We start from the raw sequence: 27960 nt of genomic DNA, 5'->3' as shown, positions 1-27960 counted from the left end.
GCAGATAAAGCAGAGAAGAGCAAGTGTCACCAAAATCTGAGACATGGGATTAGGATTTTTTTCCATCAGTTTGTCCTATTCTGCCAGCTCAGAAGGTGAACATAACAAAAAGGGACATCAGAATTAATCAGCTAAATTAGCCTGAACAACAACAATGTAAAATATTGTCCTAGGTCTGAATAAAATTTAAAGAGCAATGGTGTATGTAGCAAAGAGCAAGTGTGTGGTATTTCTTTGTGTAATTTAATGTAACTTGGTGTACGATGGAGATGATCAGGCATAAACAAAAATTAATGGAGTGACTGGTGTTCTCACACAACTATCCATTTCTGGAGTGATTCAAAATTTTCAAATGATGTTCCATCAGAAAGAAAGTATTTCGCATCCCGTTCACAGACATCTATGTGTGCATATGCACACACAGTCAAGTCTAGGAATGACTTAAATGAAGAGAAAAAGAAACAAGTAGCCACAAAGTGTATCATTCCCAGTGTCTAACATAGGCACAAGTATATGGGTGCTAAGTTTGGATGTTGAATGTCTCCCAGAGGCCCATGTGTTAGTCTCAGCCCCCAGCTTGGCATTATTGGGGAGTGGTGGAATCTTTGAGAGGTGGGGCCTATCCCTGTAGGTGAAGGGGATTTGGGGACATGGTCTCTTCTGCTGTCTCCATTCCTTGCCATGAGGTGGAAAGGCTTTGCTCCAGTACACACTACCCACAGACCCAAAAGCAACAGGGCCAACTGCTCACAGACTGAAACCTTCAAAACTGTGCGACAAAGCAATCCCATTAATAAGTTAATTACCTCAGGTATTTGTTTCAGTAACAGAATGCTAACATAGTGGATATCCAGAAAATTCTGTTTTTGGTCCTAGAAACTACCAAAGTCAGTTCGTGTGTGCTTTGCTTATGAAAGTATTCTAGTTGTTATTAGTGTCAGGAGAGGCCCCCTCAGAGCCTTTTTATTGCAAGTTTTTTGTAGGAGAGCAGAGATACCTTAGATCCTTTTTGCACAAGTTGTTCTCATAACCAAATTTCAAATAACTACAGTTCTGAGAAGTTTAAGAAAAAAGATTCATAAAATACAATGTTTCATGTTTCTTTTGCTATATTTTCCTGCTTTGATTTTCAACATGTGTAAATCATTCTGTTACTATAAGCTTAATGAATGAAGTAAAAAAGTAATAATAAAAAAATGTAACAATGAAATAAAGTTTTAATCACAGTTTTTTTGGCATGATCAGCTTGATTATATTTGATATACACTCAGGGGGGGGTTGTATTTCAGATGAAACTTTTCTTAAAACGATTCATGTGTCCCAGATGTGACCTAGTTTCATTCTGGGAAATGAATGCTGAGTGTGGCACAGGGAAGTCAAGCAGACAGAGCTATTTCAGGGGCTATTAATGTGGTACACATATAGGAAAAAATATGTGAATCCAGCTGGCCAGTGAAAACATTCCTTGAGCATATACTATATACTAAGTGACATTCCAGGCTCCAGAAATGCAAATATAAAGGTCAAATCCTGAGCTTCAGGAACTCATGGACTAGTTGAAAAGAAAGACAACAAACTTGTCACTATGTAAAAGAAAACAAATGTAAAAGATAAAGACAAAGCATAATGTGTGCAATCACAGAAGTCTGAAAAAGGTGGTGAAACATTTTGTAAAATACAGCTGTTTGTTCTGTCTAAGGAGAGTTCAGGGCCAAGGCTTCACAAAGGAGATGGAATCAGAGAAAATTCCAAAGTTTAAAATTACAGTTTGGAAACTGTCTTAAATTAAGTTATGATCTATAGATGGAAACATGTCCATTTGGATAAATGAAAAAAAGAAAGAAAATGGAATGGAAAATGCATGGCACAATTCTAAGCATAAAATAAGAACCATTAAGTGCTTTCTCTTTTTGTCTTGTATGTTTTTAAAAAAGGTAAAATTCACTTAATGTAATTTGCACCCTTTTATTCATTTTAAAGTGCATAATTCAGCAATGGATTGATAATGTTTTGTATCTATTACCACTATTTAATTCCAGAATATTTTCAACATTCCCCAAAGAAACCCTTTTCCCATTGAGCAGTCCCTGGCCTTTTCTCTCCGCTCCCTGCCCGCCACTAGCACATGGAAACCACTAATTAACCTGCCTTCTATCTCTGCCTACTCTGAACATTTCAAAAAAATATGATCATATACGATGTAGCATTTTGTATCTGGATTCATTCATTTGGTACAATGTTTTCAAGGTTCATTCATGTTGCAATATGAATCAGTACTTCATTCATTTTTATAGTTGAATGACATCCCATTATATCTATATGCCTCATTTTGTTGGGGCACTGGATTTTTTTTCCCCCTCACATTTTGACTATTGTGAATAGTGCTGCTGTGAACATTCATATTCATTTTTTTTTTGTTTTGTTTTGTTTTGTTTTGGTGACTTGTCTTCAATCTCTTGAGTAAATACCTACAAATACAATTGCTAGGTCACATAGTAACTATACTATGTTTAACTTTCTAAGGTTAAACACCAAGCTGTTTTCCCACTTGACAAGATATGGCTGCATCACTTGATATTCCCTGGACTAATGTATGTAGGTTCAAGTTTTTCCACACCTTGATAACACTTGTTATTTTCCATTTTTGTTGTTGTTGTTACTGTGGTGATTTTCTTATCTTTCTTTTCCTTTTCTATTTTGTAGCCACTCTGGTACATGTGAAATGGCATTTCATCATGGTTTTCATTTGTATTACTCTAATGATGATGATGATGTTGACATATTTATATGTCCTTATTAGCCACTAAGGCATCTTCCTTGGAGTAATGTCTATTCTTAAATTGTGTTTTTTTGCTCATTTTTATTGTCAATAGCAAGAGTTCCATATATACTCTGGATAGAAGTCTCTTTATTAGATATGTGGTATACAAATATGTTCTTCTACTTTGTAGGTTGTTTCATTTTATTGATAGTGTCCTTTGATGAACAAAGTTTTTATTTTAATAGAGTCCAAGTAATCTATGTTTTTCTTCTGTTACTTGTGATTCTGGTATCATATTTAAGAAATCATTGCTTAATCTGAGATCATGAAGATTGACACCTATTTATTTCAAAGAATTGTATGGTTGTAAACCTTACATTTAGATTTCTTATCTGTTTTGAATAAACTTTTGTATATGGTATAAGGTAGATATGCAAATTTATTCTTTTGTTTATGGATATCCAGTTGTCCCAGCATCATCTATTGAGGACTATTCTGTCCACATTGAATGGTCTTGGCATCTGTGTTAATCAGTTTCTCACCACTGTGACCAAAATACCTGATAAGAACAATTTAGAAGAAGAAAATGTTATTTTGGCTAATGGGTTCAGACTTTCAGCCCATGAATGATTAACTGCAATTGCTCTGGACACAAAATTAGGAAAAATCCTGATGGAAGGTTGTAGAAGAGGAACACTACTCATCTCATGGTAGCCAGAAAACATAGGGAGAAAATATGTGAGAAAGGGGTGGGGGAAGAGAGAAGATCCAGGGATAAAATTTATATAATCCCTATAGCAGGTCTCCAGTGACCCACTTCCTCTACCTTGCCCTACCTGCCCACAGATATCACCCAGAAATCTATTCAGATTATTAATACACCAAATGGATTGATCAACTGATTAGGTTCTGGTTCTCATAATCTAATCATTTCACCTCTTGCTTTTAGTGAACACCTCATTCCAAACCAAAACATTTCTGCTCAGGGCTCCCAAAAATTCATGTACATCTCATAATGCAAAAATGCATTTGGTCCATCTTTAAGAGTCTCCATAGTCTTAAGAGTTCCATCATTACCCCCAAAGTTCAAGTCCAAAGTCTCCTCTGAGACCCAAGGCAAACTCTTGGCTGTGAGCCCCTGTAAAGATCAAAAGCAAATTAGATATATCCAATATATGATGACACAGAGTAAACATTCCCATTCCAAAAGGGAGGGATAGAGGCATAGAAAGAAAGGATGGGACCAAAACAAGACCAACACTCAGCAGGGAAAACATTCTATGACCAGCATCTGGGACACATGGCAGTAACATGTAATCTCCAAAGGGTTTGGATAGCCCTGTCCCTTTGACCTTATCGGATGCAGCCTTAATGGCCTCTCTCCCAGGTCTGCTCTCTCTGTAGTCAGCAATTTTCCTTAGCAAAGTTTCCAGGTTACTGGCATCTCTTAATTACTGGGGTCTACATTCCAGCTTTGGCTTCCTTTTCACAGCTTCACACATCACCCTTTGGGAGACTGCCTTTAGGGATTCTGAATGTTACACTCTACCTGGTTTCCCAGGCCTTCCTTTGAAATCACAGTGGAGGCCTCCAAGACCCTGACTCCAGCATCCTGCAGTGCCGCAGTCTGGCTGGGCACAATTCACGAGTCACTTGTCAAGCAGAAACGAACTTTATTTTTAGAACACACATGCTGCACCACATGAGCTCTTCAGGAATTCCCTCAGAGCCCAACTGCCACCACCATCTTCCGGTGAGCCTCCCAACCCCCAACTCCTCCCGCTTTTGAGGCCAATTGGCTGGGGCATGGGCGGAGCCAAAAGAGTCCCCCAATGAGCAGCTCTGTGGTCTGAAAGGGCTGGGAAACAGCCCAATGAGCATCACCGCAGAGGAGCCAATCAGCTGCCAGCTGGAATTTTGCTGGGGCCGCAGCGAGCCAATCAGCTGGAAGTTTGCTGGGGCTGCTTTGGCTGTGGCTCTCAACATGGCAGTCCTGCAGAACCAGCATTACAAGGACTACACCAAGGTCTGCTGTCAACTCAAGAAGTAGCTGGGACCTCTTGGGCTACTTCTGCAGTAACCTCTGAGTGCCTTAGTGGCAGAGCATGGTGAAATAAATCCTAAGAAGATATTTATCTGGGTACATCTGTTCAAGCAGGATGTCCCCAAAGTCTCTTTAAGACAAATTTTCACTTCTACACCCTGTATCCTGCAATAGATGTGGTCTTATTGGTTCTTGGGATCCCGTCAAGGCATCTTTCCTGTTGTCACTGTGCAAAGTACTTAGTTTCTCTTTAATGGTGGTACTTTCTTCAGCAACCACAACTTCCTTTTCCCTGGTGTTATGTGCAATTCTTCTCTAGTCAAACTACAAGTTTCTCAAATTGTTCCTCTATGCTTTTTGCTCTGAAACCTCACAATAAACCTGACTAAAAGCTTCCCACAACACCCATGCTACTGCCTGATGCTGCACTTCCTTGAGATTTCCTTTCCAGATTAATTATTCCATTGCCTTTATATTTCACCTCATAGAAAGCCTCGGGACATGGGCCAAATGTAGATAACTTCTTCGCCAGAATGTAGCATGAAGAGTTTCTAGTTCAACTTCCAGTGGAGTCCCCATTCCACTCTGAAACCTTATGAGCACAATCTTTACCACTGTACAGAACAACCCCATTTCTCAGTACCCATGTATGTGTTAGTTAGCTTTTCATTATAGTGAAAAAATACTTGACAAAAACAATTTAGAGGAGGAAGTTTACTTTGGTTCATGGTTTCAGAGGTTCAGTCCATGGATGGCTGACTGCAATTGCTCTGAACATAGATAAGGTAGAATGCCAGTGAAAATCAATTATCATAGATGAATGAGATTTTTTTTCTAGACTCAATTATATTCCATTGATCATCTCTCCTTATCACATTACCACACTGGTTTCATTATTGGAGCTTCTCTTTAGTCAGTTTTGGAATAAGTAACTGAATTCTCCAACTTAATTTTTTCATGATTTCAGATTCTGTACTATTTGCAATGCCATATAAAATTTTAAATCATCTTGTCCATCTACTCAAAAAAGTAGTTGAGATCTGGAAAGAGTGTATGGCATTTACAGGTCAATTTGGGAAATTCTGCCCTTGTTATAAGTCTTTCAATGCATGAACATGGAATGATTTTCTATATATTTAGGTGTTCTTTAATTTCTTTCATCAACGTAAAATTAAAATGTATGAATCTTACATATCCTTGGTTAATGTATTCTTTAGTATATTATTCTTTTTATTATACATTAAATTTATTATTTTCATTATATTTTAAGAGTAATTGTTTTATTATTTTCTACTTCAGATTATTCATTGCTGATATACAGAAATACATTTAATTTTTTGGTGTTGATCTTATAACCTACCACTTTTCTGAATACTTTGAATTCTTTTATTAGCTCTAACAGTTTTGTGGTACATATTGTATATATTTGTGATATATAATTTAATATTAAATTAACTTACATATTAAGTGAATATATAATCTAATATACTTATATTGAATATTAAACTAATTGTTAATATTAAATTAATATATAATTTAGTTACCTAATATTGAATTATATATTACAAATACATAAAATATGTATAACAAATATATACATATATTAATATGGTTTTTTTAAATTAATTTTTATTGTTGGTTGTTCAAAACATTACATAGTTCTTGATATATCATATCTCACACTTTGATTCAAGTGGGATATGAATTCCCATTTTTACCCCAGAATCACATCAGTTGCACATCCATTGATTTACATATTGCCATACTAGTGTCTGTTGTATTCTGCTGCCTTTCCTATCCTCTACTATCCCCCCTCCCCCCTCCCCTCCCCTCTTCTCTCTCTACCCCCTCTACTATAATTCATTTCTCCCCCTTATATTTTTCCCCCTTTCCCCTCACTTCCTCTTATATGTAATTTTGTATACCCCTGAGGGTCTCCTTACATTTCCATGCAATTTCCCTTCTCTCTCCCTTTCCCTCTCACCTCTCATCCCTGTTCAATGTTAATCTTCTTCTCATGCTCTTCGTCCCTACTCTGTTCTTAATTACTCTCCTTATATGAAAGAAGACATATGGCATTTGTTTTTAAGGGATTGGCTAGCTTCACTTAGCATAATCTGCTCTAATGCCATCCATTTCCCTGAAAATTCTATGATTTTGTCATTTTTTAATGCAGAGTAATACTCCATTGTGTATAAATGCCACATTTTTTTTTATCCATTCGTCTATTGAAGGGCATCTAGGTTGGTTCCACAGTCTTGCTATTGTGAATTGTGCTGCTATGAACATGGATGTAGCAGTGTCCCTATAGTGTGCTTTTTTTAGGTCTTTAGGGAATACACCGAGTAGGGGAATAGCTGGGTCAAATGGTGGTTCCATTCCGAGCTTTCCAAGAAATCTCCATACTGCTTTCCAAATTGGCCGCACCAATTTGCAGTCCCACCAGCAATGTACAAGTGAACCCTTTTCCCCACATCCTCACCTGCACTTGTTGTTGTTTGACTTCCTAATGGCTGCCAATCTTACTGGAGTGAGATGGTATCTTAGGGTGGTTTTGATTTGCATTTCTCTGACTGCTAGAGATGGTGAGCATTTTTTCATGTACTTGTTGATTGATTGTATGTCCTCCTCTGAGAAATGTCTGTTCAGGTCCTTGGCCCATTTGTTGATTGGGTTATTTGTTATCTTATTGTCTAATTTTTTTAGTTCTTTGTATATTCTGGATATTAGGGCTCTGTCTGAAGTGTGAGGAGTAAAGATTTGTTCCCAGGACGTAGGCTCCCTATTTACCTCTCTTATTGTTTCTTTTGCTGAGAAAAAACTTTTTAGTTTGAGTAAGTCCCATTTGTTGATTCTAGTTATTAACTGTTGTGCTATGGGTGTCCTATTGAGGAATTTGGAGCCCAACCCCACAGTATGTAGATCATAGCCAACTTTTTCTTCTATCAGATGCCATGTCTCTGATTTGATATCCAGTTCCTTGATCCACTTTGAGTTAACTTTTGTGCATGGTGAGAGAAAGGGATTCAATTTCATTTTGTTGCATATGGATTTCCAGTTTTCCCAACACCATTTGTTGAAGATGCTATCCTTCCTCCATTGCATGCTTTTAGCCCCTTTATCAAATATAAGATAGTTGTAATTTTGTGGATTGGTTTCTGTGTCCTCTATTCTGTACCATTGGTCCACCCGCCTGTTTTGGTACCAGTACCATGCTGTTTTTGTTACTATTGCTCTGTAGTATAGTTTGAAGTCTGGTATAGCTATACCGCCTGATTCACACTTCCTGCTTAGCATTGTTTTTGCTATTCTGGGTCTTTTATTTTTCCATATGAATTTCATGATTGCTTTCTCTATTTCTACAAGAAATGCCGTTGGGATTTTGATTGGCATTGCATTAAACCTATAGAGAACTTTTGGTAATATCGCCATTTTGGTGATGTTAGTTCTGCCTATCCATGAACAGGGTATATTTTTCCATCTTCTAAGATCTTCTTCCATTTCTCTCTTTAGGGTTCTGTAGTTTTCATTGTATAAGTCTTTCACCTCTTTTGTTAGGTTGATTCCCAAGTATTTTATTTTTTATTTTTTTTGAGGATATTGTGAATGGAGTAGTTGTCCTCATTTCCATTTCAGAGGATTTGTTGATGATATACAGGAATGCCTTTGATTTATGCGTGTTGATTTTATATCCTGCCACTTTGCTGAATTCATTTATTAGCTCTAATAGTTTCTTTGTAGACCCTTTTGGGTCTGCTAGGTATAGAATCATGTCATCTGCAAATAGTGATAATTTGAGTTCTTCTTTTCCTATTTTTATGCCTTTAATTTCTTTCATCTGTCTAATTGCTCTGGCCAGTGATTCGAGAACTATGTTGAACAGAAGTGGTGAGAGAGGGCATCCCTGTCTTGTTCCAGATTTTAGAGGGAATGCCTTCAGTTTTTCTCCATTCAGAATGATGCTAGCCTGAGGCTTAGCATAGATTGCTTTTACAATATTGAGGTATGTTCCTGTTATCCCTAGTTTTTCTAGAGTTTTGAACATAAAGGGATGCTGTACTTTGTCGAATGCTTTTTCCGCATCTATCGAGATGATCATATGGTTCTTATTTTTAAGCCTATTGATGTGGTTTTTGATTACTGATTCAATCTTCTTACATATGCATATATCACAAATTACATGAAATCATGTCATCTGTGAATAGAGATAGTTTATTTACTTCCAGCACAGTGTTGAATAGAACAGGTGAAAGTAGAAATCTTTGTCTTGTTCCTGACAAGGGTGGGAAGGTCATTCACATTGAGTGTGAGGTTAGCTGTGGAATTTTTCAAAGATGGACTTTATTTTGTTGAGAAAGTTGCCTTCTATATGTAGGTTTCTGAGTTCTATTATCAGGAAAATTTGTTGAATTTTGTCAAATGATTTTTCAGCATCATTTGAGATGACTGTGGATTTTATTCTTCCTCCTGTTGATAGGGGATAATATTTATTGCTTTTCATATTTTGAACCATCCTTGCATTACTGGAATATAGATCTTTTAGTCATGGGGTATACTCCTTTTAATATGCTGTTGGATTTGGTTTGCTAGCATTTTGTGGATGATTTTTGCATCTTTAGGCATAGACAATATTAACTTGAACTTTTTTTCTTTAGATGCCTTTGTCTGGCACTGGTATCAGATCATTGACAGAATGAAGTTTTGAGATGTTTTGTTTTCTTCTATTTTTGGAATAGAAGGATTGATGATCTTCTCAAAACAAATGATAAACTTCTCCAATAAAGCCATCCAGTCCTGAGCTTTTCTTTCTTCCTCTCTTTTTGGTACTAGGGATATTGAACCCAGGGGTACTTAACCACATCCCCAGCCCTTTTTTGTATATTTTATTAGATACAGGGTCTCACTGAGTTGCTAAGTTCCTCACTAAGTTGCTGAGACTGGCTTTGAACTCTTCCTGCCTCAACTTTTCTTTGTTAAAAGTTTTTGATTACTGATTCAATCTTCTTACTTGTTTGAGATCTACACAGAATTTTATCTTCTTGATGATTTTGATAATTTGTGTGTGTAGCTTGTGTTTATAGGAATTTGTTAATTTCATCCAGGTTATGTAATTAATTGATATGCAAATGTTCATAACATTCTTGTATAATCCTTTTTATTCCTATGAAGTTGATAGTAATGCCCCCACTTTCATTTTTTATTTTAGTGACTTGAATCTTTTTCTTCTTTATCAATTAAGCTAATGTTTGGACAATTTTTAATCTTTTCCAAGAACCAGTTTTTTGTTTCATTGGTCTATTGCTTCCTACTTTTTCACTTATCTCTTCTCAAATCATTATTAATTTTGACCTTTTTTAGCTTTATGGTACTTTGTTCTTTTAAGAAGATTTCTCCTTTTTCAGTGTAGGAATTTAGAATTATAAACTTCCTTTGGAGAGATGTTTTCACTGCATCCCAGAAATCTTATTATGTTGTATTTTCGTTTTCATTTGTAATAAGAATTTTCTATAGCCCCTTGGGATATCTTATTTGACCCACTGGTTGTTTTAATAAGAGTATGCCATTTAATTTCCATTTGCATTTGAATTTGCAATTTCTCCTTTTGTTACTGATTTTTATTTCATTTCATTATGGACAGAGAATATACTCTGTGTAGTTTCAGTCCTCTAAAATTTATTACAATTTATTTTATGGACTGTCCTAGAGAATGTCTCATGCATATTTAAGATGTGAATTCTGCTATTGTTGGTTGTAGGGTTCTATACTTGTCTTTTAGGTCTAGTTGGTTTATAATTCTTTATGTCCTTGTTGATCTTCTGTCTAGTTGTTGTATGTATTATTGAAAATGAGGTACATAAGTGTCCCACTATTATTGCTGAGCTATTTCTCCCTTTAATTGTGTCAGTCTTTGCTTCACATATTTTAGATGACTCCATTTATAGGATTATAAATCATCTTGATAGATTGAAACTTTTATAATTATGTAATGACCTTCTTTGCCTTGTGTAACAATATTTTTCTTATACTCTATTTTGTTTAATATTACACCACTGTGATATTACTCCAGCTGTCTTTTGGTTAGTGTTTGCCTAAAATATCTTTTATTTAGCCTTTGACTTTCAACTTATTCTTTATTTGGATTTAAAGCAAGCCTCTTGCAGTCATAATATTGTTAGATCATATTTTATAATCCATTTTATCAATATTTATCTGTCCACTATTTTTTCATCAATTTATATTTAATGTAATTATTGATAATGAAGGACTTCTATTTTGCTAATTTGCATATATTGTGTTATTTTTTTGTTCATAAATTCTTCCAGTGCTGCCTACTATTGTGTTAAATATGTACTTTCTAGCTTATCATTTTTATTTGTTTCTCATTTCTTTTACTATACATTTTGAAGTCATTTTCTTAGTGATTTCCCTGAGGTCTGGGGATTATAATTAACACTTCAATATATAACAATCTAGTTTTAATTAACATCACCTTAGTCTCAATCAAATACAAAGTTTGCTCCTATACAGCTTCAGCCCTCTTTTATTTATTTATTTATTTATTTATTTATTTTTGTAGTTGTTGCCACAAATTACATCTTTATACTTTGTGTACCATACTCTGGAACTAGTGCTCCTTGGAGAAATGACATAGATTGTAATTAGTGATTTCTATAGTTTTATTTAAATCATATAGGGGAAAGGGGGAGTTAAAAACTAAAAATACATTAATACTTATATAATTATCCTGGTAGCTATATTGACTGCCTCTCTTGTATTTTTTTTACTGGTTCCTTTGTTCCTTATGTTCTTGGTCCTTACTTATTTGAACATTGGTAGAAAATAAGACAAAGTTTTGTTTTATTATTTCAAGCCGGAAAGCTTATAATGCCCTTTGTGATAAATACTTTTTCTTGTCTTTGACACTCAGATGCTGTGTTACAAGAATGTCTCTATAGTCCTAAAACCTCAGCTAGATGATAAGCACAGAAAGGGCAGGGATTCTCCCTGATACTTCCCCCTTATTTCTAATGTCAAAGGAAATGTTCTATCAATAGAATATGCTTAATGTGTGGTCATTATCCTACCTGATTTCCTTAGGCAGATAAGGTTTTCTCATTTCCATTTACAGTGAGAAAACAGAACCAAAGAGAGTTCAGGGACTTGACCAAGGTGATAATAAAGGGGAGAGAAAAAAACATGTACTTCTGGGCTTTGTACCCAACACTGCTTCTCAGGTAGCTTGCTTTAGTTATCTCTTACAAGCCTGCAACAAGCTTTCCCACTCTAGCACTAATTTCTGGCAAACAGACAGTATTTGTAATGAATAATCCAACTGAGGTAGCATTCAGTTTGAGATGCCTATCTGTTCTCTTTGAATTAACACTGAAAGCAAATGCATGGAGATAGCATTCAGTTTGAGATGCCTATCTGTTCTCTTTGAATCCACACTGAAAGCAAATGTAATAGGAAATTGTCTCCCATAGACTTTCTGAGTAATAGGGAGAAACATTTAACTGTATTCTCAATCAAAGGACAATGCTAGTGAGGATGGCTGTGCATGCAGGTCACAATGAGCAACTCAAAGTGAAACAGGCAGCAGTATGACCAGAGTTTGCTCTTATCAAAACTCAAAATAGGTGAACCTGTTGAGCTCCTAGGTTTTCTTGCTTGGCTTAAAGCACCATGTGAAGTAACAGACGGCACAGATGAAGATTTTCATGTATGCAAAATAAGATCATTGTGAGAATTAATTTAAATTGCTTATGTGATGGTAATTGCAATAGAAATTGATCATTACTTCCAGCTGTCTAGAGTCCTCATTCTTGCAGCATCTTACCCCTTATATAACAAGCAGGTTGATAAGTATTTTCACTGTGAAGTGTAAATGACTTGTAGAATAATATTTTAGTTTTTCCAGGGATGACTCTATTTTAACAAAGGGCTAAAAATCTAATTTCCAAGGAAATAAATTGTAATTAAGAAATAGATCCTGCTTTTATCAGAGAAATCCAGCCTTATTATACATCAATCTCCATATTCTGGAACTAGAGCTCCTTGGAGAAATGACAAAGTCCAAGACAGAATCAGAAAAAATACTAATATTTTTAAATAATTATTTAAAATATTTTGTGCCAGGAAGTACAGAAGCACTCAAAAATAACACCAGTATGCAAAAAGGATGTAAAAGTAAACATAAAGAGGTTCCTCTGCTTGATTTGGGACAAATTAAAGATTAAAATAAATAGTGATAAGAGCAGATTATAAAATATTCATGTTGGAAAAAATTAAAGATAGATATGGAGAAAAGATTTTAAAAACCATCTTTTTCACAGAATCATGCCAACTAACAGAGGTAGGAAGTATGATGGAAATAAAGTTCTCTTTTACAACTGCCAGTGTAATACTTGATTCTAGCAATAATTATCAATGAATGCTGAAAGCATCAAGTAAAAACAATTCAGAGAACAATACATTTATAAAATCTTGGATTACTTAGTAATTTAAATATAAAAAATAATGGAGAAATCTAGTGGATGCCATTCTAATCAAATTATAACATTTAACATCCCCAATAACCAGACAAACCAGTAAACTATTCCTGCCAATGTGCTCGAAGTAGAGAGCTCTCCCCCAAATGGATGAATCAAAAGTGGTTTTGGAAAATCAGTCTGACAAATCTGCTAGACTCTTCAAAAATGTTGCTGTCATGAAAGCATGCACATGCACACACACGTGCCCACACACACACACACATACAAATACAGCCTGAGGAACTGACCTAGATTTGAGGAGACTAAAGCAACATGACAATAAATACAATGCATGATTCTTGATTCTTTGTTTTGAATCTTGGTGCAGGAAGCAGAAGAAATTAGTAATTGAGGACAATTAAGTAAATTTAAAGAAGATTACATATTATATGAGAATACTGAAAATTTCTCAAGTGCAATAATTATATGTGATTATGTTAAATGATTATTCTTAGGCTATATATGCTGACATTTTTTAATATAAAGGGTAATTATTTCCATTACTCTTGAATTACACACATATCTCTTTCTTTCTATCTATCCGTCCATCCATTTAGCAAGAATATCACAACTATAAACCAAAAAGAATTTGTACATAAAAATATAGTTTCATGAGTAGGAGAGTTATTTTACCCAAAAGGCCAATTTAACTATTTTCCAGAAAAATCATGCAAACTTTATTAGAAAAACTATGTAAGAATTAGTAGTTCAAGCTCCACTCCAGATAAAACAGTGCCAAAAGCTTAATACATTCAGGTCACTAAGTCATCTATGGTAGTCATTAGTCTTCAGTCAGCAGATTCTTTAAAAGGTAATAATTAATTCCATTCATCTGGACATGATGGTTTGCTTGCTTCACAGTGTTGAACTAAAAGAATATTGACTGTCTGAAGAAATAGTTCAGTGACGAGGGAAAATATAGAAGCAATATTGACTAAAGAAGGATTGAACATGCTGTATTTTGTTCTGCAAGACTGACTTTAAAAATCCACTCTGATCTCCCTTAGGAGGATTTTCCTCTTCACATCTGGAAAGAGATTTTCTGATGTATGCAACTTATTATTTGTATAGCTTGGAAACCTCTCTATGCATGTTTCTTCTTCTGTAAAATAAAGATGGAAAGTTTTGCCTACCTTATCAGTTTATTGAGGATGAATGAATTAGAATCAGTAAGCACTTAGGATAGATCATAGCACCTAATAAGTACTCCAAAAATTTTAGCTATTATTATGATTGTTATTTACAGGTTGGAGAATAAATATCTCTTGGTCACCAATTATGTTCATAAATAATCTTTACAAAGTCTAGTCTTCTAATTTAATGAAATGTAGAACTTCTCTCTTTTCTGTATAAGACTAAGCCTCACTTATTTTTGTTCTTCATTATTTCTTGGTTGTTATATTTTTAGGATATTTGGGGAATATTTCTAAGTTACAGTAGGAAGCATTTCTTTATTTGATTAAATAATTTCTAAAATTTCATTAGTCACAACTGGGTTCTCAGGTATTTTCTGCAACTGTTCACTTTGCCCATTTTTCTTGGCATTCCCACTCTCCTTTGTTCTTAAAGTCCAATTTGTTATTGCTTATGATAAAGTAGCCCTCTATTTATCTATCTTCAAATGATCTAAAACACTCCATTCACTCTAGCATTTGGGTGTTTTAAAATACAGTGTATTTCATGTAAGTTATACTTATTTAATACATGGAGAGTAGAGTTTTAAGTCTAATTTTCTTAAGGTATAATAAAATACAAGTAGTTTTCTTTTTATGGTTAATTTTTATGATTCATATTACTTTTTATTTTTAATGTGTTCTAATTAGTTCTACATGACGGTAGAATGCATTTTGGCATAACGTACACAAATGAAGCACAACTTCTCATTCCTCTGGCTGTACATGGTGCAGAGTCACACCAGTAGTGTAATCAGACATATATATAGGGTAGTTATTTCTAACATTATAATCCCAGTCCTCTTTAGAAATTATGCTCCCATTAGACTTGTTAAGCTTATATTGTACATGTGACTTTATCCAATTTCCATATACACATTATTTTTAATGTTAATTTTCAACAACATGGTAAACAATTGAGGGTAGCCCTGGGTAGTTATACTATAAAGCTAGATTATACTTCTTTTTATAGACAAACATCTGTGGATTAAATGATTATCCATCATTGGTTACTGTTTGGTCTTTGTTTTAAAAGCCTGCTTACATGGATTAGGAGATTTTTATACATAAAAATAGGTCACCAATTATTTAAGAAGCCTGCTCACCTGGTAGCTTTCTCAATCCAAAAACCAAGGAGGCCAGCATTCTTCCTCTAAGAATATTTTAGCTTTGTGTTTATGATAATGTATTGCCATACTTATTTTCACTTGCCCACACTTTTTTCCGACTTTATGTTTTACCATTCTGAATGATGGTACCCCTACTTTACCTAGAATGACTGTGGGTGGTTTTGCTGTGCAGGGAATACCTTGATGTGCTGCCTGGCATCTCCAGCATCTGGGAATGCTGCCAGCACACAGCCATTATAGCCTTCAGCCTTCTCAGTGAATTGCCTCAACTGTCACCCTTCCAAGGCAGCCCACATGCAGTGATTCACGAAGTCATAAAGGCCAGGCTCCCTTCATTCAAACTCAAAAAAGCTTGCAAGGGCCATTCTAACTTTATAGCTCCCCAGGGATAAGTTGAGATTTTTATTAGGATGGTACCACAGTCCACTTCTCCCTTTGCCAACTTTGGCGTCCTTCCCTTCTTTCCTACAGCTGCTGTTGCCAAGACCATTTCTTAATAAAATTCCTGTGTTCTGATCTCCATCTCAGAGTCTATTTCCTGGAAAACCAAATTTACAACAGGGTAATATGCAAAATTCCTTGAAGTTAAGATTTTTTTTCTGCATATGATAGAATTCCTTGCTCTATGAATGCTCATTTCCCAGTGGCAGAATTGCGTTTACCCTTAATGTGAATTTGAATTTAGCTTGAATTGCTTGATTAAAATCTCAGAATAATCTGTCTTTGGGCAGCCTAGCAGGTTGGTTGTAGTATGTTTGCAAGCATTGAGCATTAAAAAATAGTTCCATAAGTGACACAAAGTTTTGAAATTTATGTGTATAAAAGCCCTGGGAGCAAAATTCTCAGTGTTACTTTTGTTTCCCTAAGAAGCATTGGTTTTATAACAGGAGTTAGTTGCTGGCCAGTTTGAAGAATAGATGAGTATTTCCCTTTAATCCCCAGTGGAAAGGAGCCCACATTCTTATACCCCTTTCTCTAGTCACCTCTAGTCACTGAAAACATCTGTAATAATGAAACTTGTCCCTGTCTTCCCAGTCTCCTCACCTCTTAGTAACCAAGTCAATTCTGTATAAAATTGTCTCATTAACAAAAAGCTAAATCTCATCTATGGATAATGTCTGGGGTTGGTCTCGCTGTCCTGAATTTAGTACAGTATTCATAGAACTCAGACCTAAGCACTATAAGGTGTTTTAAAATATCAATTTTCTTGACCCTCTCTTCTCTAGAATTCTGCCTAGGGCTAATAAATCTCGGGGGCCTGGAGACTAATATCTATTAGTATCTCTGAGACTATGAAAATTCTTTACAGTCTAGAAATATTTGCTGCTGCATTCAACTGCTGTGTACATGGATGCTGACCAGAAGTAGCCTGGGTTAGCAACAGTTCTTTGGATATTGTGGATTGCAATCACTGGTGGGGGTATCACCTGGAGAACCAAGCCAGCCCCTGTGGTGGCTCTGGCATCATTCGGGCTTCTGTCTCTGTTGCTGAGATTCAGCCTGTGTTGCCGTTCTTTCCTTTTTCTCTTGTTCTTCCCTTACTTCTTTTAGTCCTTCCTTCAACCATTAGAGTACTTCTATTTGTAGAACCACGGAAGGAGAAGCAGTCAGGAGCCTCTGTGTAGATACACAATAATCTGCTTTGAATGAACACTTTGCTGTATTTTTTGCTGATGATATGATCACTCTATTCATGTGGTGACATAATCTGTGTGTCCAGGTCCATGCCTGTTCAAGGCAGACTCATCTAGCTGGTTCACTCTCAGCCATTCCATGTATCTAAAAAATCAGCAGGAAAAGTCTTAGGATTTATCTTTGTTATTCCGTCACTTGTATGTGCAAGGCACGGATTTCTTTATTACAAGTAGAGCCTACTACAGTTGTATTTAAAGTACCAAATCAAGGATTCTCTCCTTTACCATTTATCTATTGCAGACCAACTCAGAGCCTAAAATTTCATCCTGGTCATATCTATTTCTCTCTCTCTCTCTCTCTCTCTCTCTCTCCCCCCCCCCCCCCCGCCACCCTCCCTCCCTCTCTTTAAAAGAGTTTGTTTTTCTTTTAATTAAAAAGGTAACATGTGTCCTTATTGGTGGCAAACTTGGAAAATTAAGCAAATGATTATTTTAAATAATCTTACCAATACCTTATAATTTTTTGGTGAGTGCAAACACACACACACACACACACACACACACCCCAAGACATATATGTTAAAACTAAAATGTATTGAGCAACTGCTCAGATCTATTGAATTTGAATTTGCACTAAACATTTTACATGCATTGGATCCTCATATAAACTTTCAGGGCCATGTGAAGAGAACTGTTTTAGTTTTTGTTTGCAGGCATCTATTCCTCCTCCACTGACAATGCTCCCATGATTTCATCTTGAGTCTGCAGTCTTGGTCGAGCAGCCAGTGGTGCTCTATCATTTTCTGGCAAATGGTTGGACACACATCCCAAAATAGGCTTATCAGATGCTCACTGTGAAATCTGAATCAGAAATGAGTCAGAAAGATCGAGCAAGTACTTTATCATTCTCATCCATATGGTGGTATCCTGAAAAGACTCCCTTGTTTTTGCTATTAAGATCCAATTAGCTGCTCTGGGACTTGCCCTTTTCCATGTAGGGTTCTTTAGCTCTTCCTCTGAATGAATTCTTCCAATAACATTGTTTTAAAAAATTATTATGCAGTTTGGTTTCTCCCACTTACCACAAAAAAATCTCTAAGCAACACATAAATATAATAGTATTATTCTAGTTTACAGAGACTGAAACTGGGGCTTAATAAAATTAAATGACTTTCCCAAGATCACTCAGGCTATAAGTGGTACCAAGACTTAACAACTGTAAGATTTTTATGTTTTTTTCCTTCAATATTTGGGGGACTTTTGTTTGGGGAACTGTGAAGAAGTAGCTGTCAGAATAAAATAAAGGAAATGGTGAGGGAAGCATAGGATAACAAAAAGAACCAAACAAATAGAAATTAATGGGTGAGGGAAAGAAAGTCTAGCAGAGTAGAAGAGGAGGAATGGTAAAGGGTAGGGAAGATATGTGGTGAGAGATCATGAACTGAAATCAATTTCCATGCATATATGAGTTTGTTGGGTGGGATGAAACCCGCTACTAAGCATAACTATAAAGTTTATAAAATAAAAGATAAAAAGAAAGTTGTGCCAGTTTATAGTCTCACAACTAGTGTTTCAAAATTAGTTTCATTCCTAAAACATGAATGCTAACTTTTAAAAACTAATGCCAATTTAATAGTTGAATTTTTTTTTTTTTTTTTTTTTTTTTTTAGCTGTTTCGTGACTGTGACCAAAAGACCTGACAAGAACATTTAGAGGAGGAAAAGATTATTTGGGTTTATAATTTCAAAGGTTCAGTCCATGGCCAGCCAAATCTATAGCTCTAGACTTGAGGTAAGGCAGAACATCATGACAGAAGGATGTGGCAGAAGAAAGCAGCTTAGGACATGGCAACAAGGGAGCAGTAATTCCACTCACCCAGCACAAAATATAAATTCCAAAGGCATGCCCCCAATGACCCGCCTCTTTCAGTCATACCCTGCCTACCTATAGTTAATCCATACCAGTGATTTAATCCACTGATTAGGTTACAGCTCTCATAACTAATTGTTTTACCTATGAAAATACTTGCATTGTCTCACACATGAACTTTTGGGGGATACTTCACTTCTAAACCACAACAGAAATGATAGCTCATATTCTATTTGGCATTTCTTCTGATGTCTTTTCCCTTCTCACTAAATTAATAGAAGCTAATTACAAAAAAAATATATATATATATAAAAGATTATGGAGGGGCTGGGGTTGTGGCTCAGTGGTGGAGTGCTTGTGTGAGGCACTGAGTTCGATTCTCAACACTGCATTTAAATAAATAAACACAATAAAAGGTCCATCAACATCTAAATTTAGATTCAAATTTGCTTCAAATTTGCCACTACCCACCCCCAACATTCTCAGAAAAAAGTTTAATAGCCAAAGATTATGGAAATAATCACATTCATATATAAATATAACACAGTAGTATGATGAATATTCCTTTGTTTTCTTGGTGAGTACATAATTAAATTTGTAGTATATATAATGTTGAAGTCACATGACTTCTTAAAGTTTTATTTAATATTGTGACAACTTTCCTGAGTAATCAAAAATTATCTAAAGCATTATTTTCTTAGATATTAATCTATAATATTATTAACCTTTCCTATTTATCAATGTGTACTGACCAATACCAATAGACTTGCAATTTATATTATTGTTCCAAGCCTTTGATTCCATTTCTGATTTCGATGGAATTTATGACCAAACGTGAATTATGGCTTTAAATATTTAATTTTTTTCTTAAAATTCTAGTTACAGTTGTGTGTGAAAGTGTACTTAATGCTTCTCAACATTCTTTTTTTAATCATTTCTTTTCAGTGGTTTTTTTTTCTAACCCTAAATATTTGTTTGAAATATTTATATTTCTCTGTTTTATAATGAATTCACTGATTGTCATTGTATATTTTTCAACCAATATAATATCATGAAGAGAATTGGGCCTCTTCCCCTAAGTATTTACTCTATTTATATAATACATTTAGAATGATTACTAAATTGCCCCTTCTCAGTAATTCTCATTAATTTTTTTGAATATTTCAATCATATGTGGGTATTCTTATATGCTTCTAAATATTCTTATATGCTTCTAAATATATGTGGTTTCTTCTAAATATAAATATACATATGCAAGTAAACTCATACTTGCAAAGTTTACAATTTGCAACGTACATTACCTTTATAATATATGTTTATATTTAAAAAAAAATTTTTATTTATATATGACTGTGGAATGCATTACAATTCTTATTACACATATAGAGCACATTTTTCTATGTTTACATTTTAATTACAATTTGCAATTTAATTAAGAATGTGGAAGTTGGGGTCCATAGGAACCATTGTGGAAAAGGGTCACAATTTATACCATGCATTCAATTCCTATATTTTGCAGTTGTCATTGTCCTAATATCAATGTTCCCAATGTTCAGAATATAAAGTGATTCCAAACACATCAAAAAAGTTCTGAGATAATGTTAAGGAAATCAACAGCAAATGCATGAATGGTAATTTTAGAATGAGCCTGATTTACTTTGGGGGGCTTTTAATTGCAGTCATCTATCAGTTTTAAACTTTCGATGCCTATATATAAAAACGCTGCAATTTAAATAAGCCAGCTGCTTTTTAACGCAGAACTTGAATTGATGAACTTATGAATGAGTGAAGTGATGAGAACAAACAAGACTAAGAATATTTGAGCTCCTTTCAAAAACCTAAGCCGTCTATCAGTACCTTGGAGAGCTTCAAATTTGCCACTACCCACCCCCAACATTCTCAGAAAAAAGTTTAATCGCCAAAGGAAAATGGGTACATAGATATCTGACACGTTTTTCAAAAACAATTTCATTTTTCATTTTGCTGCCACAAAATGGTCTCCTCTATTGTCCCATTTACAATGAAACTACACATGATCTGATAGTGAGAACTTTGATTTCGCAGCATTAAGGTATTTTCTTTTGCTTAGGAAACACATCTCTTTGCCACGTCCCTTTCCAATGCGCTCCTAGGGTAAAATCAGCCCATCTTTCCTGGGGGGGGGGGGGGAGAGGGTTATTCATGGGTAAGATCTATTTCTGAAGACACTGTGGAAGCAGTGTGAATCTCCATAGGTGTAGCCAAGAGATAAGCTACCTAGAGGAAGGAGGCCGGAAGATGATTGAGCCCTGCTGGGGCCCACCCCCGACACCCCCGCTGTCCATCCGGCCTTCTGCCTCTTAGAGCTGTGAGAAGCTTCAATAGTGCCAATCCCCGCCGCGCAAGCGCGCTCTCCTTCCCTAAGAACAACCTCCAGCACCGCCCTCACTGCACCTGCCAGGTCACAAACCTCTTCCTACCCACTCCCGCTCCCTTCTGGAGGCGCAGGCTTGTCTCACATTGATTGGTCGGAGCCCACGAGGGCACGTCCAATCATCATCCCTTCCTGCTCAACATATTCCCGCTCTTCCCGCCCCGCCCACTCTGCCCGCCCCGCCCTAGTACCTGCTTTCTTTGTGACTGGTGTGCGCCCAGGTCACTCAGTGCGGCTAGGAGAGGTGTGCTGAAGCGGGCAGGAAGGAGGGTGAGGGGGCGGGGCGGGGGGCGGGGCTCAGGTGTCGAGTCGCGCGGCCTGGACCTCGACGGGGGAGGGGGCGAACGCGGGAGCCTGGCGGGGGCGGTGGGGAGGGGGTCACGCCGGCGACGTCGGCAGCGTGAGGTTTCGCGCGTGAGCGGCGCGGGGCCTGGCTACCAAGCTTTCCTGGCCGGCGAGCAGGTCGTCGACGCCGGCTCCCGGGAGGAGGGAGGTATCGGAGTCAGAGGCGTAGTCGACTTCGTCCCGGCCATGGAGGAGGCGCAGCCGCTGCCGCAGCACGAGCTGCCGCTCTGCGACAGCCTCATTATCTGGGTGAGTGTGAGGGGGCCGAGGGGCCTGGCTCTCCGCAGGTGAGTCTGGAGGAGCGCGGGCCATCAGCTCGTGGCCAGGTGCCCAGCCTTCCGCATTGCTTGTCGCCCTTGACCTCGAGAGTGCCACCTGCGGCGCAGGGCAGGTGTGTGGGTGCGTGTGTTTGTGTCCGGCGATCTGGGTAAAGGAAGCTCTGAGGGTCTGTCCAGAGGGTACGATCTGGATGGTGGCCCTGGCAGCTTTGATAGGAGCCTTGCCCATCCCCTTACCTCTTCCCTCTGGGTTTTCGCTCCCTGCCTGACCCACACCCCAATCCCTGAACTTTCTGGCTAACCTACTCTCCTCTCCCCTCTGATTGGTAGCCTTCCTTTGGGGACCTTTGCATTGCTTGGGAGTGAAGACCTGCTCCAAAACCCAATCTCCACCCCTAACCACCTTGTTCTGGTTAGATGCAAGTGGCTAGCTGTTTTAGCTCCTGGATTGGTGCTGCTTTAGTACTCTAGGGCGTTAGATTTTCTAGAAGCCGCTTAAAAGATATTTCCGTGATATTTCCAGTGTGGAGAAAAAGCTGTCTTGGGAGAGAGAGCTCCTTCCCCCCCCCCCTTTTTTTTTCTCACTGGGCCCTCTCCCCGTCCAAATAGCATTTTCTTTAAAAGAAAGAATTTGTCATTTCCGTGTGTAATTTATCCATGTTTACGATTTGTGTTCAGTTGTGCTGGCTTTCGAGAAGTAGGATTTATTTCCAGATTTTACAATATTCCAGTGAACAAATTATCTTATCACTTGGAGCTGCTTAGATATCATCAGAGAACTGATATCCTGGTAGAGTTCATAGCCCATATTCAGCAAGGATGGTGCTTGATGGCTGAAAAGGTGATGTTGATGATGCCCAAACCAGTTGTTCAGTTGTGTGCAGGGGAACATGTGCAGAATGGTATGTAAACAGACTGGACTAGGAGGCCTTAATCTGTTGATGAGATTCCTTAGCCATCTTTTAATGCACGTAATCCCAAAGAATTGAGAAATCTGAAAGGCAGAGAAACGCATCTTAATCTGAAAGATTTCTGGAAGTGTATGAAGTCTATTGGAAATAACTATAATTTAAAGCAATTGCATGCTGGAAGTAAATAACTTTTACTTTAAGTAGAATGCAAATATCTCAGGTTTCTGAATTAAAAGCAGTTTGCTAATGGTTAATCTGTGTTTTCATTTAAAATAGGAGATTTGGATGCTATATTTAAGACTGTCATGAAGTAAGGCAACATTACTTTTGATGATATGTTTTATTAAAACAAGTGGCTAATTAAAGGGTGTTTCCTAATCTGTTCCATTGTGCTCTAAACATCATCTGACTGAAATAGTAATCTTTGTCTTTATGATGTCATCGACTTCAATGTGAGGTGGTGAACTACAGGATTTTCTTGAACTGTATTGTGATATTTTGTTATGTGACTGTATATATTCTTTTAATTTATTGACTTCCTACTTAATATAAAGCTCTGAGGAAGGCATATATAATTTTTAATTGTATCAGTAGGCAAAGCTGTGTATAATTACAATGGAAGGCAAAATTCTTTAAAATTTGAAAAAAAATATTATAAAGCAAACAAGAAATTGTAGATGACAGAGTGCCATGTAACAGTAATGTCTCATTTGGCTATAAATTGAAGGGGGGTAAAAGAAGATACACATTTGTCAGGATATCCCTGGCCTCCTAATGTGCTAATAAGTAATGGTATGTGTTAAGGAGAAGTATTGGAATATATATATTAAAAGAAAAAAAAAAAACACCATATGATAGGACCATATCATGACAGTGAGAAGAACTTTGGGAGTAACCATTCTTTTAGTACTAGAGCAGTGGAGCTAATGTTAATAGAATCAGAGAAATCATCAAGAAAATTTGGTTAGGCAAAGGGGTGCCTCTTTTGATAATTTTTGAAGGGTTGTATTTTATGATTTGGAACTCTTCTTGAAATATTTCTTAGGAATATACTGCTCCTTAGCAGAAAATTCAGGGATAAAGAATAAATGTGGGCATTATTTGCATAATGGAAGAAATGTGTGAGTTTGAAGAAGTATTTGCACGAAGTTGACTTTGATTTTGCTAATTAGTAAACTAATTAGATTAGTTTACTTTTGTTTTATTTCAAAAAATTATTTCTGTGATGTTGGAAATTTATTTCTTGTATTTGGGCTTTACTTTCATCAGTAATAGTAGGGCATTGGACCACATGTTTCAAGTGATTCTCTTGGTTCTTGTACATTTTGTCAAGCAGATGAAGGGGGAAAAAAGTGTGCAAAATAAGTAGATTATTAATCAATCTTGCTGAAATGAGTAGTTAAAGGAGGAAAATATAAAGACAAAGTTGATTTAAGATTGAGCTTTTCTTGGCTGTCAGTTATGAAAACTCAGTTTCTGTGATGTTTATATTAAAGCAGCTCAGGAACAATAATTCACATTATTTTCACATTTCTAATTATTTGCTTTATTTGGAAATATCAAAGAAAGCAAGGTAGTTATTTGCTAAAATGCTGTATTTTATGATGGACACCTCTGGAAGCCTACTCTGTCCTTTTTGGGTCACTCATTAAAGAGACTTTTGCTTCTTTAACCCTGTGAAGAGTCCTGTGAAAAAGGATGCATTCTCTTTTGTCCCTCTGCTTTGGCCTTACTCCACCCACTGCACTTTTAAATTCATTCACTGTTCTTCATTATAAATTCTTTCAATTTAGCCAAATGAAATTATATTCTCTGTTATTTACTTACTTTGCAGCTATTTCAGAACTTCCAGGAGACACCCAGTGTTCATGGCAATAAGGCAGAGAAACTGATCTTAATCTAAACATAGAGGGCAAGGAGGCAACTCCTTAGCATATATATTTCATTACATATCTCTTTACTATTTTGCCTAATATTCTGTGCCTCTGAAATTGTCCTTTTAAAATCATGAATCATATATATTTTGTAAAAAGTTAATGATTTGGGTTTTAATTTACAATTAAAAGCTAGTGTGTAAATAGGAAATTTGAAAAATGGGAGCTATGGTTTATTTTCCTTTTAAAGATGTCTTAAGTTCTGTGGGTTATTTTCATGTTAGATAACTCTGTTGCAAAAATTTTCTGATTTTATGTAGCAGATATTTCATGTGTTCATCCTGCTCCCTCTTTCTCTAAGTCAACATTACACTTATTTCTTTATGCCATTGCTCTCCATTTTATTAACAGAACCATTGCAGGAACTGATCTTCTTGACCAGAGAATAAAGCTGCTTTGAGTTACTATGATAGTTCTCCAAAATATATAAAAGATGTCACTGTCTTCCTTAGTACTCTCAATTATTTTTCATCAACCAGAGAATGTTTTCAAAAATTGGCATGCATAAGAATCACTTAGGAATCATCTGATTTAATATGTCTATAGATTCTGATAAATATTTGTCCTAGACCCCCACACTTTAAGAAACCCTAACTCATACCTAAGTGCACTAACAGCTATGAGCTTATTATTTGTGCTAGCCAATATCTAAGTATGTTTGCTATTTCATTTAATTTTACCAACCATCTTGTGAGAGAAACTGTTAGATGAGGCAACTAAGGATAAAATAAGTCCCAAGTTTCTTATCATGACCCCTCTTGCATCCTGACTTCTGCTGTTTCTTTAACCCTTTGATTGTTGCCCATTTCTGTCCTCCTTTGTACTACAAATACATGTTCCCTAAAAATACCATTGCTTCTCTTGTATCTGTAGTTTTATTATATTCCTACTTCCTAAAGCTCCTTTCTGAAGCCCTTTCTTTACTTAGAAAATATTGTATTCAGTCCTCATGTCCTTCCATTATGAATCTTCTCTATGAAGTCTTTTCTAAATGCAGATCCTAATTAGATTAGTTTACTTTTGTTTTATTTCAAAACATTTTGTGTATACTGAAATTATGAAACATTATCTGAAAATGATTTCCATCTTTTCCTTCTCACCTTAATTCTTGACTGAAACTATTTTAAGTGTAGAAAAGGGTGATTTTCTTTTGTAACCCCATCCTGTACCACAGTATCTCATATAGAGTAGAAACTCAATAAAGTGTCTCTGTGTACTTCAAAAGTAACTGTGGCTGTCTTTTATCTGCTTGTGTCATTGTATTAGAGTAATAGAGACAGACTTGTAGAACCTCAGAATACATAGAGCCTCTTTTGGTGAATTATGGTGGGAGAGAATTCTGTTGGTTTATAGTAGTTAAATTGGTAAACTTAGAAAATTACAAGTGAATAGTGAAGGAGATGAATGTGTGTGGAGAAAAGTTTCATAATATGATTAGATTTCTAGAAAGCATATTATTCATCTTTGTTATAAATTGCTTTCTGAATATTTTTCTATCTTGTATTTGCTTTTGTGAAAAAATGTCATCATTCTACTGCTCTTTTTAATATGTGTATTAATGTTTAGCACACAGAAAAGTTAATACATTTGAAAAATTAGTCATATCTAAAGCCAAACTGTATGGAAAAACTTGTCATGGTGGATGGGCCCTTGATCCCTCATGCTATAATGCTAATTATTGATAATAAGAAGAAGTCCTATTTTATTTCAGAGTTTATGAATAAACTGTAAATAGTTTTAGGCTTGACATTTCTAGCCTGTGTTTTCCTATCAATGATATGAGTAAAGGTTTTAACTCATGGGTGTTGTGTTATCTTAAAAGTTTTTTTTCTGATATTCTCCTGAAAATAGATTAAAGACTAGAGTTGTACAACTGGCTTTGTATTATTCAGAAGCTCTGAATTACTTACACACATGGCGTGAATGCATCCTTTACTATATTAGGCATGATTTTATGAAATGTTAAGTGTTTATATTTATAAATATATTATATACCCATAGAAATCTATTAATATAGCTTCATTTGATTGGCAGGATCTGTTTTTAAATAAAAAAGACAATTTTTAGCTGTTTTCTGTTTATTCTATAACACTATTCTATAGGGATAATGAAGCAGTAATGTCATTTACTTTATGTCATTTTAGCTGCAGACATTCAAGACTGCCTCGCCTTGTCAAGATGTTAAACAGCTGACTAATGGAGTTGCCATGGCACAAGTTCTTCATCAAATGTGAGTAGTGATCAAACTTTGCCTGAAAAGAATTGGAAACCCAATACTAAGGAAGAGCAAACACCTAGACTTATTCTAAAGGTTATTGAAATTTTATCCTGTTTGATGATGTATTCAGACCTATGGTACCAAGGAATCCTTAAAACCAGAGAACAGTTTGCCAGGTTTGAAAAGTTTATTTCTTAAACAGTTTGAACAGTTTACGTCTTGCGTGTTCATGGAGATACATCTTAACTAAATAAATGATTAACATTCTTTATTCAAGAGATGTTATTTTAAACTTGTTCTGGACATGTTTGCAAATTAATAATAACTATAAAAGAAAAAGACTAAACTAATGATATATTTGCTTATGATATTTCTTAAACTTGTGATATTAACATTTTAAAGTTTCAGTTTATGGAAATTGTTATCATAGAGATTACTGAAACAAAATACTGTATTTAAAAATATTAAATTTTAAAATCTATGAGCAATGAGGTTTTTATTAATATTTTTATTTATTTCTGAGTTTTTATTTTTATTTCAATAGTAAAATAATGTATGAGTGAAATCTGAAGTCACAGATTTTGGGCATCCTCAACTAATAAAGTGATTCTGTGTGAACTAGATCCACTTATATAATTATATCAAAATTTCCTAATATTTGTCAAACATAAGGGTTTCAGTATATACTTTGAACTCTTACTAGGACAGAAAGGATCAATC

General features: G+C 35.8%; 1 protein-coding gene across 1 annotated transcript in view; it reads left to right on the top strand.

Annotated features, from left to right (window-relative positions):
* Positions 1 to 22085: 22085 nt before the first annotated feature.
* The window catches only part of Hook1 (hook microtubule tethering protein 1), a 53435-nt gene continuing 47560 nt past the window's right edge, over positions 22086 to 27960 (top strand). Inside the window, exons 1-2 of the mRNA XM_076862360.1 lie at positions 22086 to 22148; positions 27167 to 27252. Coding sequence (XP_076718475.1) covers positions 22086 to 22148; positions 27167 to 27252 — 149 coding nt within the window. The remainder of the gene's footprint in view (positions 22149 to 27166; positions 27253 to 27960) is intronic.

This window comes from Callospermophilus lateralis, chromosome 7, assembly GCF_048772815.1.
Source record: "Callospermophilus lateralis isolate mCalLat2 chromosome 7, mCalLat2.hap1, whole genome shotgun sequence".
Taxonomy (NCBI): Eukaryota; Metazoa; Chordata; class Mammalia; order Rodentia; family Sciuridae; genus Callospermophilus; species Callospermophilus lateralis.
This window is presented reverse-complemented; position numbering and strand designations above follow the sequence as displayed.